The sequence below is a fragment of the Dermacentor andersoni genome, chromosome 7 (assembly GCF_023375885.2).
Source record: "Dermacentor andersoni chromosome 7, qqDerAnde1_hic_scaffold, whole genome shotgun sequence".
Taxonomy (NCBI): domain Eukaryota; kingdom Metazoa; phylum Arthropoda; class Arachnida; order Ixodida; family Ixodidae; genus Dermacentor; species Dermacentor andersoni.
The window spans coordinates 120,672,055-120,697,018 of record NC_092820.1 but is presented as its reverse complement, the minus strand read 5'-3'; the positions used below and the strand labels follow the sequence as shown (position 1 = coordinate 120,697,018).

At 48.3% G+C, this 24,964-nt stretch overlaps 1 protein-coding gene across 1 annotated transcript in view; it reads left to right on the top strand.

Moving 5' to 3' along the window:
- Positions 1–24,964, top strand: part of LOC129385796 (papilin-like) — a 92,906-nt gene that overhangs the window by 24,273 nt on the left and 43,669 nt on the right. The window contains exons 10-18 of the mRNA XM_072289512.1: positions 1,615–1,799; positions 8,540–8,728; positions 9,881–10,063; positions 14,810–14,951; positions 15,886–16,066; positions 17,474–18,610; positions 19,650–19,820; positions 20,878–21,103; positions 22,049–22,273. Coding sequence (XP_072145613.1) covers positions 1,615–1,799; positions 8,540–8,728; positions 9,881–10,063; positions 14,810–14,951; positions 15,886–16,066; positions 17,474–18,610; positions 19,650–19,820; positions 20,878–21,103; positions 22,049–22,273 — 2,639 coding nt within the window. The remainder of the gene's footprint in view (positions 1–1,614; positions 1,800–8,539; positions 8,729–9,880; positions 10,064–14,809; positions 14,952–15,885; positions 16,067–17,473; positions 18,611–19,649; positions 19,821–20,877; positions 21,104–22,048; positions 22,274–24,964) is intronic.

Genomic DNA, 24,964 nt, shown 5'->3' with positions numbered 1-24,964 from the left:
CCGAAAGACCACAGCCTATCATCCCCAAACTAACGGCTTAACAGAGCGCCTAAACAGAACATTAGCCGACATGCTCTCCATGTACATTGATGTGGAACACAAAACATGGTATGAAATTTTGCCATACGTCACGTTTGCTTACAATACCGCTGTGCAGGAGACCACCGAGTTTACACCATTCGAGCTTGTTTACGGACGTCGCGTTACAACTCCCTTAGACGCCATGCTCCCGGTAGACCACGGAACCACAAGGAATGACAACACTGAAGATTTCGTCGAGAAAGCCGAGGAAGCTCGCCAGCTTGCTCGGAATCGCATCCGCACCCAGCAGAATACCGACGCCTACCGTTACAACCGGACCCGACGGAATGTCCAGTACCTACCAGGCGACCGCGTGTGGGTGTGGACACCTATCCGACACCGCGGGCTCTCCGAGAAATTGTTGCGCCGCTACTTCGGCCCCTACGAAGTTGTACGCCGCCTCAGTGATGTGAACTACGAGGTGGTGCCTCAAACCTCTGATCCTGGCTCGCCGACGCCGTCCCCGTGCTGAAGTCGTCCACGTAGTACGGATGAAGCCGTACTACGCACGCCAGGGCTAAGCAACCCTCACAAACTGCTTCAGCATTGTGTACATGCCTCTATGTTTTTTTTTTGTCTTTTCATGTTGGCACTCTTGCCCATAGTGCGCGCCCGCTGCCCTTGAAGCGACCGGGCCGGTCGCTTTTGAGAGGGGAGCAATTACGCGAAATAGGTTTGCACGTGTTGAAACGGGACCCTTAAGGCGAGAACGACGAAGTTCGTGGTTGCGCGCGGGCTCTCCGAGGACCAGCCATCGCTACAGGCAGACGTTTTTTCTTAATCTGTCGGTGCTAAACTGTTTTAGTTGTCATAGCTGGGTGACAATATAACCAACGTTTATATATAGCTTTCATTGACTATGAGAAATCGTTTGATTCAGTCAAAACCTCGGCAATCACGGAGGCATTACGGAATCAGGGTGTAGACGAGCCGTATGTAAAAATACTGAAAGATATCTATAGCGGCTCCACAGCCACCGTAGTCCTCCATAAAGAAAGCAACGAAATCCCAATAAAGAAAGGCATCAGGCAGGGAGATACGATCTCTCCGATGCTATTCACAGCATGTTTACAGGAGGTATTCAGAGACCTGGATTGGGAAGAAGTGGGGATAAGAGTTAATGGAGAATACCTTAGTAACTTGCGCTTCGCTGATGATATTGCCTTGCTTAGTAACTCAGGGGTCCAATTGCAATGCATGCTCACTGACCAGGAGAGGCAAAGCCGAAGTGTGGGTCCAAAAATTAGTCTGCTGAAAACTGCAGTAATTTTGAACAGTCTCGGAAGAGAAGACCAGTTTACGATAGGTAGTGAGGCACTGGAAGTGCCTAGGGAATACATCTATTGTTAGCATTATATTACCCCTTCATCTTCTTGAGCTGTATATATTCATCATCATGGCCATCATCATCGGCTTTAGCGCGCGACCTGCTAAATAAACCGTCGAGGCTTAACATCTGTCTCGCAAGTGGTGGAGGGTGTTCTCGATCCCTTGGTCCTCTACGCCTTCGAGTTTCCCTGGAGCTTCGTTCAGGTCGCCACTTGCTCCGCCTGTCCACCACCATGCCCCAAGAAGATCCACCAGGAGCCTCCAGCGTCACTGTCTCTGCCCCACCGGCCGTTCCTTCATGGACCATCAGCACGCGGCAGCGCAATCCCACCATGTTTGCTGGCCTTCGTACTGACGACGTTGACGACTGCCTGGACAATAATGACCATGTGAGTGAGTCTAACCAGTGGGATGATATGCACAAGTTTCGCAACGTCACATTCTCCCTCACTGACGTTGCCAGGACTTGGTTTCTTAACCATGAGAGCACCTTGCCTGACTGGGCGGCATTCAAACGTCAGCTTCGGCAGATTTTTGGTGCCCCCAACGTCCGCTCTGACGTCGCCAAGAAAAAGCTTGGTGTACGGACCTATGCAACTTCCCGGGGAAACATACACCTCTTATATGGAGGTCGTCCTCGCCCTTTGTCGCTGTGTTGACGCCGCCATGACGGAACCTGATCGTGTTCGTCATACCCTAAAGGGCATTGCTTATGTCACGTTCAACGCACTCGCGAGCAAGAATCAGAATACTGTTAACGATGTGATCGTGACTTGCCAGCACCTGGACGCACTGCAGGCCATCCATTTACAACCTGTCGCCGGTGACGCGCCTCCTCCCTCAGATACGGATCAGCGTATGCTGATTCGGACTCTCATGCGCGAAGAGCTCCAAGCGTGTGGCCTGCTCAGTCCTCCCGTTCTCCAGCCTCAACCTTCGGTTCCTGGCCTGCGCGACATCATCAAAGAGGAGCTCTCCTCCATGACCTCCGCTGCGAGCTATGCCCCTCCTTCGCCATCCACCTCGTATGCTCAGGTTGCGACCGTGCAACCAGCGTTCCTTCGGACAGCACCTCCTGCTCCTGCTACCCGTCCGCCTGCCACATCATTTGACACTACCCGGCCTGTGCCCCGCCTAATTTGTTATTATTGCGGTATTCGCGGGCAAATATCGCGTTTTTGCCGAAGCTGATAACAGGATGAACGCCGTGGCTACGATGTTCATGAGGGAGACCCGTTGCTTCCTCCGAGTCCCTACCAGCGCCGGCTTTCCCCACGCCCACTTTCTCCGCTTCCCAATGCGCGACGCAACTACTGTACAGGTCGCCGCCGCTCGCCCTCCCCTCTCCTACGTTCGATATCACCCCTGCGACCGGCCACCCACACTGCTGACTACTGATCGGAAAATTAGATGGTGCAGTTTTTGGAGGGAAAGCTACAATTCCTCCAGTGTGCCCGGCCAATACTTTATTCGTGTGTGTAGAAGGTATAACAGTTATAGCGCTGATTGATACGGGAGCAGCTATTTCTGTTATTCACGCTGGCTTGTGCTCTTCTCTTCGCAATGTTACTACACATTACAATGGAGCTCTCCTTCGCGGTGCAAATAATGTTGTGATTCGGCCATCGGCGCAATGCACTGTTCGAGTCTCGATCGACGGGATACGCCAGCATATGCAGTTCGCAGGGTTGACTTCCTGTGCTCACATGCTCATACTAGGGTGGGACTTTCTCCTTTCGGCGTCTGCTTTCATCTCGTGTCGTCAATGCCTCGTTAACTTGGCAGAGACTGATAATTTCGACGACTTGCACGAACCGCGCCTTCGCTTACGAACTGCTGATGATTGTATGGTGCCACCTGGCCGCGAACAACTCGATGTAGTTAACTTTGACATCACCGATGGTGACGTTTAATTGTACCGTCAGCCCGTTGCCTATTCGAAGGGATTGCTCTTGCACCCAGCCTTGTTCGCTTCACTGACGGCACGGCCACTTTGGCTGTACTCCACACAACCACTGAGCCAGTCCTGCTTCCTAAAGGCGCCGTTCTCATCTGCGTCTTGGACACTCAGCCTGTCTCCGTGCTTACCTCGGCTACTGCTGTTTCACAGCTACCCACCGCTATATATCCGGTCCCTGCTTCTGTTATCGCTAGTGCCATCAGCTCTGATCTAACGCCACAGCAGACGGGGGATTTACTGGCGTTCTTATCCAAGCATAAAGACTCCTTCGACGTCCACTCTCCTCTTCTGAGACAGACTGCTGCGACGGATCATCGCATACACAGATAGAACTTCCATCATGCGCCGGCGGCCATATCGCGTTTCTTCCGCTGAATGCCAGATCATCGATACCCACGTTGCCGACATGCTGAAACGTAGCATAATCCGCCCTTCCTCAAGCCCTTGGTCGTCACCTGTCGTTTTGGTGCGTAAGAAAGGCGGCTCAGTGCGCTTTTGCGTTGATTACCGTGCCTTGAATAAAATAACCCGCAAGGATGTATATCCAATGCCTTGAATCGATGAAGCGTTAGATTCATTACAAGGTGCGGAGTATTTCTCCGGTCTTGATCTATGCTCCGGGTACTGGCAGAACCCCATGCACGAAGCAGACAAGGAAAGAAGCTGCCTTTACCACACCCGATGGACTTTACGAATTTAATGTAATGCCCTTCGGCCTGTGTGATGCCCCCACCACATTTGAGCGGATCATTGACGCCGTACTATGGGGCCTAAAGTGGAAGACTTGCTTATGTTACCTTGACGACATCATCATATTTGGTCGACTTTCCATCAGCAGTTGCAGCACCTCGACATGCCTCTCAGCTGCTGGCCTTCAGCTGAATTCAAAAAAGTGCCACTTCGCTAGCAAAACCACTAAAGTACTCGCACACCTTGTCAGCAAGGAGGGCATTCGACCCGACCCCGACAAGACTACCGCTGTCGTCCTCTTCCCCAGGCCTTAACGTGTCGAAGACTTACGTAGCTTCCTTGGCCTAGCTTCGTATTTCCGGCGCTTCATACGTAACTTTGCCACCATTGCGGAGCCGCTCCACCAACTCCTTCCTTCTGGAGCTCCCTACGTATTATAGGATGAATGCGAAACTGCTTTTGACGCCCTCAAGCGTGCCCCAACGTCTGTACCTGTGCTTTTTCATTTTGGCAACACCGTACCCACTCTTCTACATACTGATGCCAGCGGTCACGGTATCGGCTCTGATCTCCTGCAACATGTGCAAAATTCCGAACAATGTATGGTTGCACACGCAAGTCAAGCTGCAGAGAAAAATTATACGATTATCGAGCAAGAGTGTCTCGCCGTTGCTTGGTACGTCCAGAAATTTTGGCCTCATCAGCACGGCCCCCCCTTCACAGTTGTTACTGATCACCACGCCTTGTGCTGGTTGGCGACGCTAAAGAATTTAACGGGATGTCTCGGCCGTTGGATATTTCGTTCACAAGAATACCACTTCGACGTCATCTACAGATCTGGAAAGAAACACCAGGATGCCGATGCTCACTCTCGTTGCCCCTTACCACCGTCTCCAAATGCTGCTTGCTTACCACCTTCCGTGAGGGTGAGGAAACCGCAGGACGCGTCGCCTGCATTCCCTTCACTTGAAGCTCTCAACCGGCTCCCATTCAGCAATTCTCATATGGTTGCCTCTTGCCAACGTAATGACTCCTACTGCCACTCCGCTATGGAACGTATTCGCGGATAATCTCGCCCACCTAACGCTCGGCTCCGTCAATAGTTGAAGAACTTTAAGATAAAGAATTCGATGTTATACCGCTATGTGTATCATCCAGAAGGACACCGTTGGGTTCCTGTCATTCCCCGATCACTTCGGGCCCAGATACTGGAGACCTTTCACGACGATCCCACTGCCGGTTACTTTGGTTTCTACAAAACCTATGAGCAAATTCGCAGCTTCTCTTGGCCTGGACTTGCAACCAGCGTAGCGAAATACGTGGCTTCCTGTTCGCTCTGTTAACATCGCAAATGACTGACCTCACCTCCGGCTGGACTGCTCCAACCTGTCCCGTGTCCTGAAGTTCCTGTCGCAGTCGTTGGTATCGACCTCTATGGACCGTTGCCCTTAACCACTGCTGGTAAACGATGGATCGTCACAGCTGTAGACCACTTTACAGGGTACGCTGAAACAGCCGCACTATCTTATGGATCCACAGAGGAGGTTGCAGCCTTTTTCTAAAGCCATCTTTTTACGGCACGGAGCCTCGCGTGTCCTTTTGAGTGATTGCGGCACGACATTACAGTCTAAACTTCTCGACGATGTTCTCCGTGCGTCCAATACCATCCATAAAACGACTTCCAGCTAACACCCTCAAACTAATGGTCTGACAGAGCGCTTTCATCGCACGCTGTCCGACATATCTATGTACATCAACCCTGACCACTCCAATTGGGATGCCATTCTACAATTCGTTACATTTGCATACAACATGTTCGTCCAACGCACTACGGGCTACTCGCCCTCTTTTCTTGTGTATGGTCGCCAACCGACCTCTATGCTCGACGTTTCTTTCTTTGGTGTCCCCGTGCCCTCGTCCACATAAATGTGTGTGCAGTTCGTTTCGCGCATTGCCCGATGTCACCAACGTGCCCGCCTCAACACCGACGCCAGTCAACAAGACCACAAAACTCGCTATGATGCATCTCACCGTGTTGTTTCGTTCCACCCTGGAGACGAAGTGTTACTGTTGACCCCATTTCACGCTCCTGGCTTGTCCGAGAAGCTTCAGTCCCGTTTTATCGGGCCCTACATTGTTTGGGAACAGATTTCGCCAGTTAACTATCGTGTCACTCCAGTTGTTCCGTCTTTGGTGGGCCGCTACCGTGCCACAGAGATTGTCCATGTTTCGCGATTAAAGCATTTCATACGGCTCTTGCCGCCCTAACGAGCGGCCATGTTGGCCGTTTCCACGCGCGGTGGAAATTGTGTGAGCATTATATTACCCCTTCATCTTCTTCATGACCACTTCAAGACCTATGACCGCATCAAAGGTCGCTTCTACTGGCCTAGATTGTCCGCCAGTGTAGCGAGGTATGTCGCTTCCTCCACCATATGTCAGCGTCGAAAGCTCCCTACATCAGCTCCAAGCGGACAACTGCAACCGGTTCCATGTCCGTCGCAACCATTTGAAGTCGTTGGCATTGACCTGTATGGTCCTCTTCCTGTGACTCTCCCCGGAAAACGATGGATTGTGACAGCCGTTGATCACTTGACGCGCTACGCCGAAACAACTTGTGTGAGTTCTGCCTCAGCCTCTGAAGTTGCTGCATTCATAGTTCAATCCTTAATAAGGTGCCACGGTGCTCCTCGCGTCCTCCTGAGCGACCGTGGAAAAGCATTCCTGTCGCAACTAATAGACGAAGTACTCAGAGCCTCCGGAACCATCCACAAGACTACCTCCAGTTACCATCCGCAAACCAACGGCCTCACAGAGCGATTTCATCGCACGCTGTCAGACATGCTAGCCATGTACGCACATCGAACCGAATCACAGAAACTCGGACGCAATTTTGCCATTCGTGACTTTTGCGTATAATACCGCCATTCAACGCACGACCGGTTACTCGCCATTCTAACTTGTCTATGGTCGTTCGCCCTGTTCCTGTCTTGACGTCTCATTCTTCGCGCCAACTGTCAATCAATGTCCATCCTCCTGTGAAGAATATGTGTCCCGCATTCTGCGTTGTCGCCAGCTCGCCTGCATCAACACCGAAGCACGGCAACAGGATCGCAAGCAGCATTGCGACGCCTCTCATCGCGTCGTATGCTTCCGCCCTGGCGAGGAAGTTCTACTCCGGACACCAGTTCATACTCCTGGCTTGTGTGACAAGTTTCAGCTTTGATTCATCGGTCCCTCAAAGTCTTGGAGCAGACTTCTCCGGTTAACTATCGCGTGGTACCAGTTATTGTTCCAAACGACCACCGCTACCACGCCGCTGAGGTTGTCCACGTTTCCCGTATAAAGCCTTTCACGAGGCGTTCGTCGCCCCTTTGAATTGTGGCCAGGATGGCGGCTCTCGTGCGAGGGGACATTAGTGCGGCCATTTATAAGCTATTCTTTGTCATCTGTACATGATCATCATCATGTGGGGTTCATATGGGGTTCTTCTTCATCATCGCTTGAGGGGCTGGCTCTCGAGTGTGATCCGTGCTGTGGGCGTGGTCGGTTCGCCTCATCTTCGACTCGGAATAAACGTCGTCACAACTGCTGCGTCACAATATATTCATCATCATGCCCTCTGTCTCGCACCGTCATCGCATCATCTGTCTCGCACTACTTAGGGCAGGTAGTGACCGCGGATCCGGATAATGAGGCTGAAATAAAATAATCAGAAGAATAAGAATGGGCTTGGGTGCGTTGGCAGGCATTCGCAGATCATGAACAGCAGGCAGCAGGTTGCCATTATCCCTCAAGAGAAAAGCGTATAACAGCTGTGTCTTACCAGTACTCACGTATGGGGCATAAAGCTGGAGGCTTACGAAAAGGGTTCTACTTAAATTGAGGACGACGCAATGAGCTTTGGAAAGAAGAATGATGGGTGTAACGTTAAGAGATAAGAGCAGATTGGGTGAGGGAATTGACGCGAGTTAATGACTTCTTAGTAGAAATCAAGAAAAAGAAATGGGCATGGGCAGGACCTGTAATTAGGAGGAAAGATAACCGATGGTCATTAAGGGTTACGGACTCGATTCCAAGGGAAGGGAAGCGTAGCAGGTGGCGGTAGAAAGTTAGGTGGGTGGTTGAGATTAAGAAGTTTGCAGGCACAACATGGCCACAATTAGTAGATGACATGAGTAGTTGGAGAAGTATGGGAGAGGCCTTTGCCCTGCAGTGGGCCTAACCCCTCTGATGATGATGATGATGATGATATAGCTTTGCAGTATAATGTTAATTTCTAACGCAACGAATCCAGGTTTGGTTCCCGGCCGAGAGAAATATTATTTTCTCTTCAGCCTGCGGCTGATGTTGGTATCGAGCGTATAGCCCACATACTGAGTGTAAAACTGTGAGAACTTGCTGGTCGCACCTATTAAAAAAGAAACTGCGGGAGTATTTTGTTTGTGAGTGTTGAACAATGGCACCTTTCAAATGCAGTGTGAAGTTCCGCGCTCGTCGCGCATCGCGACCCGGCAGGTGCTCTGCACCAACAAGGAGGGGATACTGTTCCCTGACGAGTACTGCGATGACGAGAAGCGGCCGAACACGACGAAACCATGTGACGAGGACGACAGCGCCCTGGACGAGCAGTACCAGTACATGTGGTACTACACCCAGTGGAGCCCCGTGAGTCATGCCGCACGCTGTTCGCATTGTGGTTTGGCCAACTGCGCTTGTAGATTTGTGTGTAAGAGTGGTGTCCCCCTGGTGACGAGACAGGGACAACAAGAACACGGCAGTGCTGACCAGAAGAGTAGCAATAGATATTTCTTGTGTCGGACCCTCCTCACTTGATTTTTACTGTAAATTCGACTCAATTTAATTTTCCATGTAAGCTATCTTCTGACAAATTGCTGGGGCTCCTCCAGGCGAGAAAGTCTGCCACACGCAGACTGAGGGATTCCTGAGAAGCACGCGCACACAAGCCGTTTCATACCAGCTTAACACAACTACAGCTTTTTTTGTGTGTGTGTGTGTGTGCTGCAGTCATTCATGCAGACTAAAAAAGGAATGATTGTCACCCACCTGAATATAGCACGACGCCACAAAGGACTTGAAAATTGCTTGCAGTGCTTTTAAAGGTATGATAAAGGTATGATAAGGGAAAGGGATGAGCAGTTGCCCGAGGGACACACCTTCACCCAATTAGTGCCATCGAGCTGACATGTGAAGGCACATCGTCGCAAAATTTTTGCTGAAGAATCTCTGCTCAGTGTCATTAAAGTGCAGCTAGCACTCTCAGCAGACAGGGTGTGCTGCTGTGCATTTTCATTTTTTAATCAAAGTCAAATGTGTAAATAAAAATGCACAGGAGTGTTGTAGAACTTAAGAGTTAGTTGCAGATAACAAGCAAGTGAAGGCATCACACATTGATATCGCATTTAAATTTGCCCAACTTGAATGGCTGTTCTTGCATACTCCTTGGCCTTGTAGAACCTTTCTGTATACAAAGGCAGCATGATAACTGTGTTCTGTCTCATCCATCCATCTCCTTCTTGGTTTGTGAGATGTTGCTGCTTGCTGATTTGTTCCATGATATAGATGCGCATGCAGGCAGTGCATTCCTTTGTGTGTTGCTCTTGATAAACTGAACTCGTTAGAGAGTGCTTGTCCCGTGTCCTTATCTCAGTATTGCCGTCATCTCCCACGCTGGTTTAAGTATGCATCTATTGCGACTAGCCCAACTTCCTACCTCCCTGGTCTTATGCTACTTCCACCGACTGCTGCTTAAGCTTTGCCCAAGTTTGACTAGTTTAGAACACTACTTTTCCTTTGCAGTGTTCCACGGAGTGCGGGAATGGCATGCAGACCCGCAAGGTGATCTGTGGCATCTTTAACGACGGGAGCATCATCGATGTAACGGATGACAACTGCAACCCAGCAGAACAACTTAACTCAACTCGGGAGTGTACTGTGGAGGCTGTCTGTAATGACACTTGGGTCGCTGCTCCCTGGAATCAGGTGTGCATTCCGCAAGGCTCCTCTCTATCTGTTTGTCGACAGTTCACAGAAAGCATGATTGCATTACGGCAATTTATTTTAGTACTGTGAAAATAAAAATGCCTTTTGTGGTGCTAAAACCACAGTGCTTGTGCAATGCAGACCCGGAAGGAGGGACAGACATGAATGGTACACTACTTACAGCATAAATCTTAATTTGTTATTTTGAAATATGACATATTTGTAGCGTCAGCGTAAATTGAAATCTGAACATGAAGACAGCCTCATCAGATCACCAGATTCTAATAGGCATGAGCATGACAGTGTACGATCACTCCTTGGCCGGAATTCAGGTATGATTTGGACTCAAATCCACATTTTATAGCTCGAATTAAGCCACTCCTCTAGCAAATGCAGATGAAGCTGGAAACGTAAGAGTAGTCTGCTCACTTTTAACTTGTTGGATGACATGAGTGATTTCTTTTTTACTCAGTGTTACAGATGAATTGCTGATGCAGCCAGCACCTACTTTTGCGATCAAACTGACTTCCATGTTTTACTGTGGGTCTTTCCCTCTACTGTTGTGCAATATAGAGCATTAAGTAAATGATGTTTCACAACCACAGTCATCACAATGTATTGACAGATGTCTGTCTCAGCGGTGGTTCAATTTACTCTCAGTCTGGTCTATTGGCCTATCAACTCTTAGCCTATCATTTCATGGTACCTAAATAATAGGTGAGTAGCCCAAAATTCAGTTGTTCTGCATTTGGGAGAAACCTTGAAGTGACAATGAAGGCAGATAATAAGGCAGACTGAAGCGGTACAGCGTTTCGTTAAACATTTTCGAGCCATTGTCAACGTACCTCACCGGCCAGGTCATGCACTGGGCCTGTGTGGAACCTTCATGGCTTGAGAGCTCTGGTGATTCATGAAGCATAGTGCTTCGGCCTCTCTCATGAGCTTCAGGACTGGGACGGTGTCACAGAAGCCGTGCATCATGAGACCTAGCACACTTTTTGTCACTCACACAAGTGCCGTGAAAACGTTTGACGAAGAACACACATTGTACTCCTTTGGAATGAATTTGTTTGTAAGAAGATTGCTCATTGAATAGAAAAATTAATACTGAATGCTAGTCTTTTTTGAAGCTTGTTGGTGCAGTCTTGTTGCATATGGTTTCCTAGCGCCACCATTCGCTAATGAGAACATAAAAAAATGAACCAATACAGTTGCGTTTCTTTTTTACTGGTTCATAAGTTCCTGGCAAACACGATCTTTTGGCACCAACATTTGGTACATTGCCAAAGTGTAGGCTTGTGCGAATATTCGATATTTTCGAATAGTTGAATGAATAGTGCGCTATTTGATATTCGCTTCGATTCAAATTTTGTTGTTGGGAAATTTCGAAGTATTCGGCTCGAACGAATAGCCGCACGCGGCAGGGAGAAGGCGTTTTTTGAAGTTTCGCTTTTGGATTCAGTAATATTTTTCCCAATCCGATCCAAACCATGCCAGGACAACAGAACTATACTCATAACAAAGGCATAAAAAACGCATCTCGTCAGCATGGTGCTGTGGTCGATTGCTTTTAGTGGGCGACTCTGTCTCTGCCGCGGTGGCATTTGATCAATCCCAGCCGCCTTGGACCACTCCAGAGAGCACCATGGGGGACTTGCATGCGGCCAGCAATCCGATTTGGAACGTTTTTGTAAAGATTCCACCGGGAACCTAAGCTCGATGTCTTAAATGCAAGGCAGTCCTGAAGACCCCGACAAGTACGACAACAACCCTAGCAACGCATTTAAGGAGACACCCGGACTTGCACAAGGACTACCAAGAGAAGCGGGATGCACGCGAAAGGCCATCCAAGCTCAAGGAGGCAAGCAAGGCAAGTGGTCAACAGCCATCCATAGCCGACAGTTTCAAGCTGAAAATGAAAGCGTCGGCCCCAAAAGCCCAACAGATGACAAAAATGATAGCTCGCATCGTAGCTCGTGGTATTCAATCCTACAACATTGTCGAAGAACCGGGTTTCCTCGACATGATGAAGTTCGCTATGCCGCATTATGCCGTGCCGTCTCGGACAACGTTCTCAAGAGCCATTATTCCGGACCTCTACGCATCAAGCAAAGAGAAGGTTAAATAGAAGCTCGGGGACATTTTGCAAGTGGAGTGGAGTCGCTTTGAATCACAACTGATGGTTTGACATCGCAGGCAAATGTCAGCTACGTTTGTGTAACTTGTCACGTCATGGACAGTGACTTCAGGCAACACGGCTTGCACAGAGATGACAGACTCTCACGCTGCAGAACACCTGGAGCTATTTATCGCAGGTGTCATCGAGGAGTGGGGACTTCCAGCCCACGATACTGTGCTGATCTTCGTCATTACAAATAATGGAAGGAGCTTTGCTTCTGCAGTAGCGCGGTCGTCCTGGAGTGGTGTGCAGTGTTTCGGACACACCCTTCAGTTGTGTGTCAGTGATGCCAAAAGAGAAGTGTCACGGTTTTTGCAGCTCTATGCTAAGGCCAGAGCGATGATGGCTAGATACAAATGGAGTGCCAAGGCCCGAGGACGGCTTCAGGAAATTCAGAGAAACATGCAGCTGGACCCTCTCGAGATTATACAAGACGTCCCGAGGTGATGGAAGAGTGAGCATGCCATGATGGCCAGGCTCGTGAAGCTCTGCACAGTCATCACTGTAGAACTTTCAGAATCTGACGCAGTTCCAAACTTGAACGTAAGTGAGTAGAAGCTTAATTGTGAATGCAGCAGTGCAAGTCTTGAAGCCACTTGACCACGCCACAACTGAACTGTCTGGGAACAGATATCCCACGCTGTAAGAAATCATTCCCCTGTTGCAGTGTACCGAGGTGGTTCTAGCTGAACATGTTTCCGAAGGTGGTGAGGCAGCATTGCTTGCCTCAAGCCTTTTGCGTAGCATCAAGACGAGGTTCCCTGATATCAAGATGTCACGCCTTCCTGCATTGGCAATGTTGGTCGATCCTAGATACAAATATGGCTCGCAATGGCAGCAGAAGAGACTGCCAGTTGATCAACATGGCACAGCAACAAGTGAGAATAGCATCTGGTCAGCAGACCCATCAGGGGACTCTGTGTGGAGTGTCTTTACACACTTCAGTTCGCGTGCACATCATTCGGACGAGGTTGCTGAGTGCTTGAAGGCCCCCCTTCTTTCCCAGTCCGAAGAACCCCTTGTGTGGTGGAAAAGCAAGGGCAGCCACTTTTACCCAACTCTGGTTGCAGCTTCCCGTAGGTATCTTTCGATACCAGCCACCCAGACAAGAAGTGAAAGGCTTTTTTCGACTGCAGGAGCCATTGTAAGCTGCAGAAGGGAGCACCTCAAACCCGAGCATGTGGAACAGCTAGTGTTCTTGCCCGAAAATTTGTAGATTTTTGTCAATAATCAAGTTCTTTACTTTCCTTCAATAAATCCCAGACCTTAGCCATCTGCCGTTTTTTTCTTTACTGCCGTTTTTTGTTTACTTTACTTTTTTCTTTCTTTTCTTTACTTGCTACTATTCCAAGTATTCGCTTCGAAATTATTCGAGAATTACTATTCGCTTCGAACCAAAAAAGCACTATTCGAACAAGCCTACCAAAGTGCGATCGTATGATATGTATTCGGGCCACTAGATATGCCCCATGTAAGCAAGAAAATGCGAAAGGTGCGAGCAACGAGAACTGTAATCGCCTGCTGCAGCTACTTCCCCGCAATACTCGCCTGCCCTTCTCACGTGAGAATGCCGGCGCACACTCGGTTTCTTATTCTGGTACCAGCAAATCTCCCTGGTTGTTGCGTGCCGCATTCACAGCTATTGCCACCAACCCTATTGCGAAAGCATCTCCACCATTCTGTTTCACAGCAGGTGGGGCGAAGTGCCGTTGGAAGCGTACTGCACGCTTTTAATAGGCGATAATCCAAGCATGCTGCCGTTTCTTGCTACAGAGAGCACAAAGTGAGAGTCATGTGTCGCTCTGGCGGCATGGTATTACGGTGTCGCGAACCAGCTCGATATCGTTTTGGTTTCCCACTGCTGCCTTAAAACACTACGCAATAGGAAAACAACAATGTGCGTCTCCGATCCCTTGGGTCCCACCAGCCGTATGTGCATCGGCGTCTCGTGCCGCAACAACTCGTGCCGAGCGGGCCCGTCGAAACTTCCCGACAAAATGCCCTGCTTGAAGAAGCTGCTGACCGAGGCAGAATTCGAGGAGCACACATGTGAACTTGCCGAAGTTGCAAGAACGACAATGTGCATCTATAATGCAGCACAGGTCTGACCAGCTCAACACGCGTTGGCCTCTCGTGCTGCAGTGATTCATGCAACAATTCGCATTACATGGATTTAAACTGCAGTTGAATCTGTCATATTTTTTAGTGACATTGAATTGTATGCTTTCCCGGTTAGTACGTTTTCTCTCATATTATTTTTTCCCAATAGGGTCTGAATGAAGTTCTACTGCATTACATCTGGATCATGACAGTAGGGATGTCATTATGTGACGTTACAAGTTTAAGATGTTTTATCTGAATGAGGTACTTATGCTAGGGAAGCCAAATGAGAAAATCAACCGCAATGAGATACAATATGCTGATTCAATTTGATGCAAAAATTATTTGCTTTTCAGATGCCCTGTATTTACTCCGTAGCCGCAAGCCATACTGAAAGAGTACCGAACAACGTCTTGGGTCTGATTGTGGCGTGTGAGTGAAGTCTGTCTTGTGGCAAATTCTTGCAGTGTTCAACGCCCTGCGGTGGTGGTCAGCGCACAAGAACTATCATTTGCCACGTCAATGGGAAACCAGCTGCACCTAAGAACTGCGATGTCAGCAAGAAGCCCTTTGACACTGAGTCATGCAACAGGAATGCTTGCGACGAAGGTATGACTCGTCTTCGGCATGATGTATGGTTCCGCAAAGATGAATACTTAGCATGCGGATTTCTTGGCTTGCAACTAACACTTTTTGATTAGAAGCACCATTTGTCAGTCTAAACATATCCAGCATAAAATAACGAAAGACAGAACAACAAAAGAAGTATTAATCTGTAATTCTGGAACCTAGCTGTTGCATTAGATGTGTCACGTAATAGTACATGAACTTAGGAGCAGGCGTACTGGCCGATAAGCCTTTGCATTTCATCAAAACAGAAAAATGGGTGTGTTTGTATATGTTGACCATATTTAACTGTGGAAGTGAATGTGTTCGGGCTGTTTGGCTCATGATTTCAGTACAAAAAAGCAGCTTAACGAACGAAACACAAGGGACAGACAACCGTGCTGTCTGTCCCTTCCTTATGTCCTGCATACTGCACTAGTTTTTCCTGCTTAAGTCGCATTTAACTACAGCACAGAAATATATAGCGCAAGTAGAGGTAAAAGACACGCATGATTGCCACATCTACAACTGAAATTTATACGGAGACCTCGAGCTTAAATAAAACCAGGAGCATGTGCGCAAGCACAGTAAAACAAAAAATTACCACTTGCACGAAAAAAAAGAATATGAACAAAAGTATTAACCATTTTATTTGCAATCGAGATATAAAAAAGAGCCAGTATGGCAGCAGTTGATCGTGTAAATGTGTGATTATAAAGTGCAGAGGAGGTTATCACCAGGGTGGTGGGCTGACAAATAAATAATTATGCAAAATATTTTGAATGATAACACTATAAAGTTGACGGAAATGTTTTTGTTACTCTCACAGCCCTGCCCCGATGTAGTAGCAGTTTTATGATCAAGATCATGCTTCGTAGGATCACTTTCATTACGCTCAAGACCTTGTGATACTAATGCTGGATGTAACTCATTCCAGATGAAGTGATCCTCCTGGGAGGCTGCAAGGATTCTAAGCATGGCTGCTGTCCTGCCGGCATGACGCTTGCTGGTCCCAGCTTCACGGGATGTCCCGAGGTTACTCCTGTCGAAGGTGGCTGCAAGGCTACAGAGTTTGGTTGCTGCTTGGACGGTGTGACCGCGGCATTTGGGCCATTTAGGTTAGCTTACCTCTTTTGTTCGGGGATTTTATTACTTCTGTCACTTCTGCTGACACTTCTCGCAGGAGAACCCTCTTGGTCCATTTTTCAAGAGACTGTGGAAAAGTGACATAGCAGCGAGGAAAATGTAACAGTGAGGAAGGCACAAATAGCCACAGAAGTGTCAGAAACGGCTCTGAATGGCTGCAAGTACAACTATTAGATGTCTCGACTCTCATACTGCGACAGGGACATGGCTCGTGCATGTGTGTAAAATAAGGGACCCGTATGACGTTTCGCTACACTGGCCCATTTCCTGTCAAGATAAGCTTCACTGCAATATTTTGCGTATGGTTCACCGCAAAACGCGACTTTATTGCGGGGAAACTGATTAAACAGAACTGGTTGTTATGCAACTCAATTACAGGTCCCCAAATAAATGTAACCCTGTGCTTGGAGAATTTGGCCTAGTGCGCATGGTTTGCGATAGGTTTTAACCGATGCACACTTTTTAGGGTGCTCCGGCAATGGCTGTGTGCACATTTTCTGTCGATCCATTGCAGTGCCTGGCTTGTGCAGCTTCTGTCACTTATCGCAAACTTCGATCACTTGTTGCAACATACGCTTGTTGCAATGTGTGAGAGCGAATTTTCCTCTGCATAACTAAATTTTCATGACTGCCGGGTCCAAACACAGCGTAAAATATGCGAGAATTACAGAATGGCGACGCATCAAACGGGATCATAATACAGGGGAATAAATGAGATTTAGATTGGAACATCGAAAATGCAATGTAGAAGCCAATAAAACGCTACAGTGAGGAACGTATCTATGGGTCTCCACCATATAACATCTGTTGCACGCGAACTTGTTATAAGCCATGAAATAATGGAACTTAACGCAAATGATCCACGAAGTCTGAAATTTAAAGGGGCAGGGTGCTATCACTTATGTTACAATATTGCAGTGACGATACTCTCTGCATGCATTGTAGATTGAAATGCTGAAGAAAAAAAAGGAAAGTCAACCAGAAGGCCTGTTACAAGTGAATGTTTGCGAGCTTCTGTAGTTTGGCAAAGCAATACAACAATTTTATAAACAAGTTGTGTCCATGCGTGAAAAGGCAGCACATAAAAAGAGAAAAGAAAGTGATGTAACGGGAAGAGGAGAAGAATGATGACTAGGCGATGGTCACTTTGTTGTTTGTGCTTGCCTTCAGGTCTGAATAAATATCTCCCACGTTTGTAACAATATCGTCTAGTCCCAACACTTGGCCTGTGTCCCAGGGAGTCATACGTGCTTGCAGGTGAAGCGCAAATCGCAGTTCATTTCATTTGTATGCGTTTATATATTCGTGTTAGCAATGTATTCAATCTTATGATGTACTCCTTAATTACAAACTTATGGTCTCCTTATTTCCACTTCCAGGAAGGGCTGTCAACAGCTGTCACTCTGCAATGGTACGGAGTTTGGCTGCTGCCACGATGGCAAGACACCAGCTGAGGGCCCCAACAACGAGGGCTGTCTCATGGTCACAACTGACGCAGCCCTTTTTGTCAACTGCAGCACAGCTGAGTGGGGCTGCTGTCCCGATGGCATCACGGCCGCCGAAGATGTGAACAAAACCAACTGCATCGAAGTCATGGCAACCAAGGTCATCCCGTGCGCCGACTCTCAGTTTGGCTGCTGTCCCAACAACATGACTGCAGCGGATGGTCCCGGTGGACTCACTTGCTTCAAAGGCTCGCGCACGGAAGAACCCTGTCATGGAACGACGCACGGATGCTGTCCGGATGGCTGGTCTGTGGCCCAGGGACCGAACAATGAGGGCTGCCCACCCTACTTTCAGGTTACGCCGGTAGCCAATTGCTCTCTGTCAACTCACGGCTGCTGTGCAGATGGCATGACTGCGGCCGCAGGTCCGGACGGGCTTGGTTGTGAGGACGAAGTCGAAGGGAGCGGGACTGAACCAACTGACTGTGAGAACACGTTGTTTGGCTGCTGTCAAGATGGCAGGACACCGGCAAGTGGTGCGGGATTTGAAGGGTGCAGCGACTGCAGCAACAACACATTTGGTTGCTGCCCCGATGGCGTGAGCACTGCGACGGGTGAGGCCTTTGAAGGCTGTGCGGAAGGCTGTGAGGCCACCAAGTATGGCTGCTGCCAAGACAAAATCTCACCAGCTGAGGGACCTGACTTTGAAGGGTGCGAGAACTGCACGGAGTCGCTGTACGGGTGCTGCGAGGACAATGTGACCTTTGCTCTGGGGCCTGACGGCGAAGGTTGCTGCGTGGCGACTGAGTTTGGCTGCTGCCATGACAATGTCACCGCTGCGACAGCTGACGGGTGCATCTGCAACATAACAGCACATGGATGTTGTCCTGACAACGTTACTGTTGCATTGGGTCCCAAGTATGTATGCCACTACTTGCGAGCTCGACAACCTCATTGCCGTGGCCTGGGCATCATAATTGTGAATACTTGGGCTTGCTCCTTCAGCATTATAATAAATCATAGTGCAGTGAAACACATAACAATAGCGTCTGTGCCGTCTGATGCTCTGATGTCTGGTGTAACGTTTTTGGGCTGTCTCTTGTTCTGACATTGTGGGTGTCTCTCTGCGCTATGGTGTACCATAAGGTCCGAGTTTGTTCCTGAGAGTAAAGCAGAGGTTAATTTGAGCTTGTTGCTTAGGCAGCAGTTGCTAAAACAACCAATCGTTCAATGCGTATGCACTAGTTATCTTTTGTTTAGCTATGAGCTCTGTTGGTCCGATGAGGATGTTAGAAGCACTCAGCAGTCGATTTAAGCATTGAATAGAGCTGCAGCTATCTCTTAGTTTTTTAGTTGAAAGTTCGCTATCAAGACTGATTACTTTGCTTGTTGTTAATCTTTTCTGCTAATTAGGGCAAATGTACGGCGCTCAGTGACTGAAATGTGATACTTGGGCCGTATAGTGGCCGGTGCTTTTTAAGCCACCGGTGAGTGCTGGTTGATGGCTGAGGGGCTGAATGGAGTCACAATGCATCACAAAGACTTTCAAACTTTCAAGTGACACAAAAATGGATAATCTCAGTGTCCCCAGTGCCTGTAGATGGCACAAAAAGTGCCGACAGCTATGCGCTTCCAGTATTACGTTTCGATCGCTGAGCACTGTACTAGTGCTATGTATGTAGCCACCTTGCATCGTCTTTTAGCTTATAGATCTGAAAAGCACCTTGACGCAATTAACAAATCCAAATAAGGGTTTATTACGAATTGAATTTTCATGAAGACGAAGGCACGTTTAGATTGCCTTTTAGTATATAGACCTTGCCATTGCGCAATGGAGAATCTTGCCGATACATTAGTGCATCCTCATTTTGAGTTTACCTAAAGAAAATGTATGTGTCATTGATAGCAGATGCTTCTGTAACCTAATATCACTTCCCTGAACTGTGCAGCAAAGAAACATTGGAATGTGTTGCTATGAGTGCGGGTAAATTTGCATGAGCTTAGCATAAGAAAATACGAGTCATTTTAAACCATTGTACACAGTCTTGCTTTTGATGGAATGTCTGAGGGCTTCGTAATAACGGAATTTGATGTCACGCCGTCCATCCAGCTTCGAGGGATGCGCCTGTGAGCTCCTTGTTTTTGGTTGCTGTCCTGACAAGAAGTCGCCGGCTGAAGGTCCCGACTTTGAGGGGTGTGTCATCTGCACCAACACGACCTTTGGATGCTGTCCCGATGACGTCACTGCAGCACTGGGACCCAACTTTGAAGGCTGTGAAGGGTACGAGAGTGCAATTCACTGTTCTCGTGCCCTGCTGTAGCATGTGGTTGTCATATTGACACTCAGTGTAGGAATGTGGTGAAGACAGAGCAATTAACTAAATATAAACGGGAACACTTTATTAGGCAAGCTTGTGCCCACAAAGAAAACTAAATAACCCTGTGTCCAAAATTGTGACAAGCATGGTCAACAAATCTGAACAGCTTTCAGCCAGCCGTTGCTTATGCATGGTGCAGAAGTTTTTCAGTGACCCTCGTACTGTACGGTGAATATTCATGAAGAAGCTGTTCATTGCAATGTTCATTGGCACGTGGCAGGGAGGAGGGAAATGAAGGCACGTGCACATCTAAAATACTTTTGAAGCTGAATTAGTAGTCTATGCTGTAGGGTTCTCACCCGTGTTCTTGGGACAAAGGAACGAAAACACAGTAGTGCAAACAGTCACAAGGGCATTTATTGCACCTTTCATCGACTAATGCCTGCTAGCCGAGTTGCTTTCCACAAAACATGCCGCTGGGCGCGCGACAAATCGCGGAGGTCCGACTCACCGCGACCGGATAACGAGCGAATATGTTCGCCCCATGCTGGACACCAACGCCTGGTCGTTCGCGCGTACGGTCACGCGAACGGTGGCACGTTCGAACGATCGTGTTCGTCCATTCCGGGGTAGGCCTCACGAGCTGGTCTCGCAGAAGCATGGATCGGCGCACGCGCAGAACATCCGCACCGCTTGCCGATTCCGAGCCAAAAAGGAAGAGCCTTCTCCTTTTCGCGCCCAAGTAACCCCGCTGTTAGGTGGCGTTAGCAGAACCACAGTGGCACCATCTCTCGCAATACACTTCAACCACACCGACTGCCCCGGGCACCATACCATGCGGCGAAGCCGGATAACAGGACGCGGCAGCTATGCGGGAAAACAACATATCAGGGGACGCGTGAGAGTCGCGCATCCCCACAACGCAGGTTGACGCATGCATATTTCTATCAGTGAGTGACAGGTAGCACCACATGAAGAAACGGATGCTGAAAAACTTCTTTCACTATTTTTTGCTCGCAGGTACGAGACCAACTGCACAAACACCCCATTCGGCTGCTGTCCCGACGGACTGGCTCCAGCTTGGGGCATTGGCTTCGAGGGGTGTGACAACTGCAGCGAGTCGCTCTACGGATGCTGTGCAGACAACACTTCATTTGCCCTCGGCCCAGATGGCGAGGGCTGTTGCTTCCACACCGAGTTTGGCTGCTGTCTCGACAACAAAACGGAAGCGCAGGGACCCGACCGGGCAGGCTGCAGCTGCCATACGAAACCACACGGCTGCTGCCCTGATGGCATCGCCACTGCTAGCGGCCCCAGGTGCGATCAAAATGAGTGCCCTAGTCTCAAGAAAATGCTAACTTGACTGTGTCGGCTGGTGGACACTTTTAAGCAATAAAAGAAAGCAGCTTTTATGAAGGCACACAAAGCATTATGTTTTAAGGCAAGGGTCTGTCGCAGTAAAAAATTTAATGGTACGAAAAGCAGGAAGCACATGTTGTGTTTACTGGTCATACGGCATCTTGGAGCAGAGATATGGGGCCATATTCTTGGTCGATCACTTTTGGGGACGCTTTCACTTTTGTGGGTGCTTTCAGGTTTGCGTGATATCACATCCAATCTGATATTAACGTTATTTATTTTTTTCTTCTTTCTCATTTTCTTTTATGTGCATATTTTTTATCTTCTTTCCATGCTTCTTTATTACTCCTGTTCCTTGACTCATGAAACATATGCACATAATCTTTTTCACTGTAAACGGTATTTAGACAATGGACTGATCTTGTTCGTTTCTTTGTTTGCTTGTCATGCTTTGGATGAATTGTGGCTTGTGAGGGAGACACAAAAATAAAGAAGTTAGCGGCACAACAGTGATGCCACTACTCTAACAAAATGACACCAAACACAACAATGAATGCCGTGGCCTGTTGATGATGACTGTGGCATGACAGCGATGATGACATGATGACACATCATTGACTAACATCCTGTGATTCCGAAACCCAGCATTCTCAAGATCACGTAGTAGTCTCTAAATGTTTCAAGAAGTTGGGGGACTTGTAAATGCTGTTCACAGTCACTGAGTAAATGAATGAAAGAGTCACTGAAGTCTGGATTTTTTTTTGTCCTTTCTGCTGCCAGGTACTATGGATGCACATGTCACAACTATCCATTTGGCTGTTGCTAAGACAAGCACACACCAGCTGGCGGTCCCAACTTTGAAGGGTGCATCTGCTCTCGTCTGCTGTACCGTTGTTGCCCCGACGATGTCACTCCCGCTGAGGGTCCTGACATGGCAAGCTGTCCGTGCCAGATCACAGAGTTTGGTTGCTGCCTTGACAAACGCACTCCTGCCCGCGGACCCAACCTGGCCGGGTGTGGCTGCGACACCATGCCTTACGGCTGCTGCCCTGACCAAGTGAGTGATTGAGGCACTTATTATTTTGTGTCCACTAGTGACAGGCTTTATGGACGCATATCTGATTTGGTGGCATGTTAGCAAAGAAATAAGCTGTGGTCCCTGGCCATGGCGTTGTGCTGAGTTGCATTGCATGACCAGTACGTCCGGGCAATGGTTTTCTGATGAAAGAATTGGGCATAATGTTTTCTTCAGCCGAACGCTCAAAACGCAACGTAATGTGCGTCGCCTTTTAAATTACGCAGACTACATCATGTGCATCTAGAGTTCACTTCTGACAATGTAGTGAAGGTGTCCGGTCAAAGGATGTGTTTCTTCAGCGGAATGATTTGTGACATAGACAGACATAGAAACAACAGAACAACCGCTAAGCTACCAACAACTGGTTTATTTCCAAAAAAAGGCAAGATGCTTCAGAATAACCAATAAAAACGATGCAGAACAAAACCTTCGAGCCCAAACCAACTAGCCCAACACGTCACCGTTACTACTTCAGGTCAAGCTAGTAGATGCACAATAGCACACACTTTTTGTAAACAAAGCAAGGACAGGAATAGAGGTTTACAGACAACGCAGCCATTGTATCTTGTCTGACGGCACTGTGATGTTGGGGGTGATATACCCTTCGCCTTCATTAAGGGGGGACGTAGCTTTGAAAATCAACTTCCTTATTTCTTCATGCATTTTTATGAAAATTGGCACAAATGTTTAAAATGTCACCCTAATGCTTCCATAAAAGTTTCAGTGATATCATGAGAAAATTTTATTGGATTCTAATAAGCAGTATTTTTCTCCCTCGAACTTTCTGCAGAGCCCGGGGAACTTAAAAAGCGTGATAGAAGGCTTCTTAAGTATTGCCTGCATAGCTAAACGCATGCAAAAGGTCATGACATTCTTTTTTTCTCGCAACAAATTTTTTGGAGTGCCATTTTTTATGTTACTTTCGCATCATACACACTTTCGGGGTAGACAAATAGCCATATCGTAAACTTACAAAGGGTCAAGATAAGAAAGCGAGAATGTCACGACCTGCACTGTAGCCCAAGAAATGTGTAAAAGAAAAACGGAGTCAAAGTATGTTAAACGGTAACAAAGAAATCAGCTCCGTAAACTTAGCAGAAATGCAAGAATACATGTTGAGAACACGGCCCTCGAAGTTTCACCTTCTCTTCAGTTCTTTAAAAGGCACCAAATTTGTAGTCTTTCGAGTGTTTTGTGATGTACGGCTTCTGGTACATGTGGCCTCTGGTCTGCTGTGCCTTCATCCCCCCGCCCCCCCGCCCTTTTTGTATGGCATTCTTTGCGTCTGCTCTACAAACAGCATTGTGCCTGGGTTTCAAACCGAGGTGGATAACTCCGTGTAGGCATGAATATAGTTGCAGTGTTGTACCTTCAGGCTGCCTGATTGATAGCAGTCTCCAGTACAACCAGGGAGGCATTTTTTTTCCTATTTTATAGTTGACCTTTTTACTGAATGAAAGCTCTGAGTGTCAGTAGCCTTCCCAGTAATCTTCACCAGGCAATGGCTGTGAAACTTAGGATCAGAGAGCCTTTGATAGATATACAGCTGCTAGGTGCTTTCCAGAATTGTACTTTTGTGCGATGCCTCGATCACTTCTGCAGCCAGGTGTCTGTGCCAGCTCAAGGGGCCTAGTAAACAGAGCTCATGATGAAGTTCTCTTTATAAAGGGTAAAGGGGCGGTATGATAGATATTGTTACGAGCTATTGTCACAATATAATAGAGTGAATGCGCAATATGCTTGGTTGCGGGTCCGAGGTGCCAATGCACAAAATGCCTAGCTGCAGATACAAGGAATCGACACTCGATGCGCCTAATCGCGCAGTCCAAGGTGTCGACGCGTGAAATTCCTAGCCGCGCGCTCGAGGAGTTGACATTCGATGAGCTTATTCGCATAGTCCGAGGTACCGACGTACGAAGTGCCTAGACACGGGCTCGAGGAGTCAACATTCGATGTTCTTAGTCGCGCAGTCGGAGGCGCCGATGCACAAAATGCTTAGGCGAGGGCCCGAGATGTTCGCGCGCGATGTGCTTGATCGATGGGTCAGAAACCCCTATGCGTGAAATTCTTAGCCGCTATGCAAAGATTGCGTGCGTGATGTGCTTAGTCATGAATTCTGAGACACCGCGTGCTGAAAGGCCTAGCCGCATGTCCGAGGATTCCGCGGGCAAATCTTGGTCGCGAAGTCCGCGTCGCCGATGCTCGGAATGCATAGCCGCGGGTCTGAGATGTCCACAAACGTAGGCATCGGCCACGCTACTGCAATGTACACGTAGGGCCCGTTTTGACACGTCGAGATTATGGCGAGTGGAGGCTTCCAGACTCGCGAGGTGCAAAGAGCCGAGCAGACGACGCGAGCGCCAGACCAATGGCGAATGGCACTAGAGTCACGTGGCGGGCGCTGCCAATCGCAGACTCCGGCGCAACCTTCAGTCATTTACTTTTTGACGTGACAGCGTTAAGGAGCTCGTACTGCAGAAAAGCCGGCGTCGTCGACGTCGGTGTCGGCGGCGTTGGCCGTGAGCGAAAAATCCCGTAAGGCAATTCATAAATAAAAAACAACTTGCAAGACGGGCTGGGTGGGAATCAAACCAGGGTCTCCGGAGTGCGAGACGGAGACGCTACCACTCAGCCTCGAGTTCGATAGTTCAAAGCGGGACAAAACCGCCT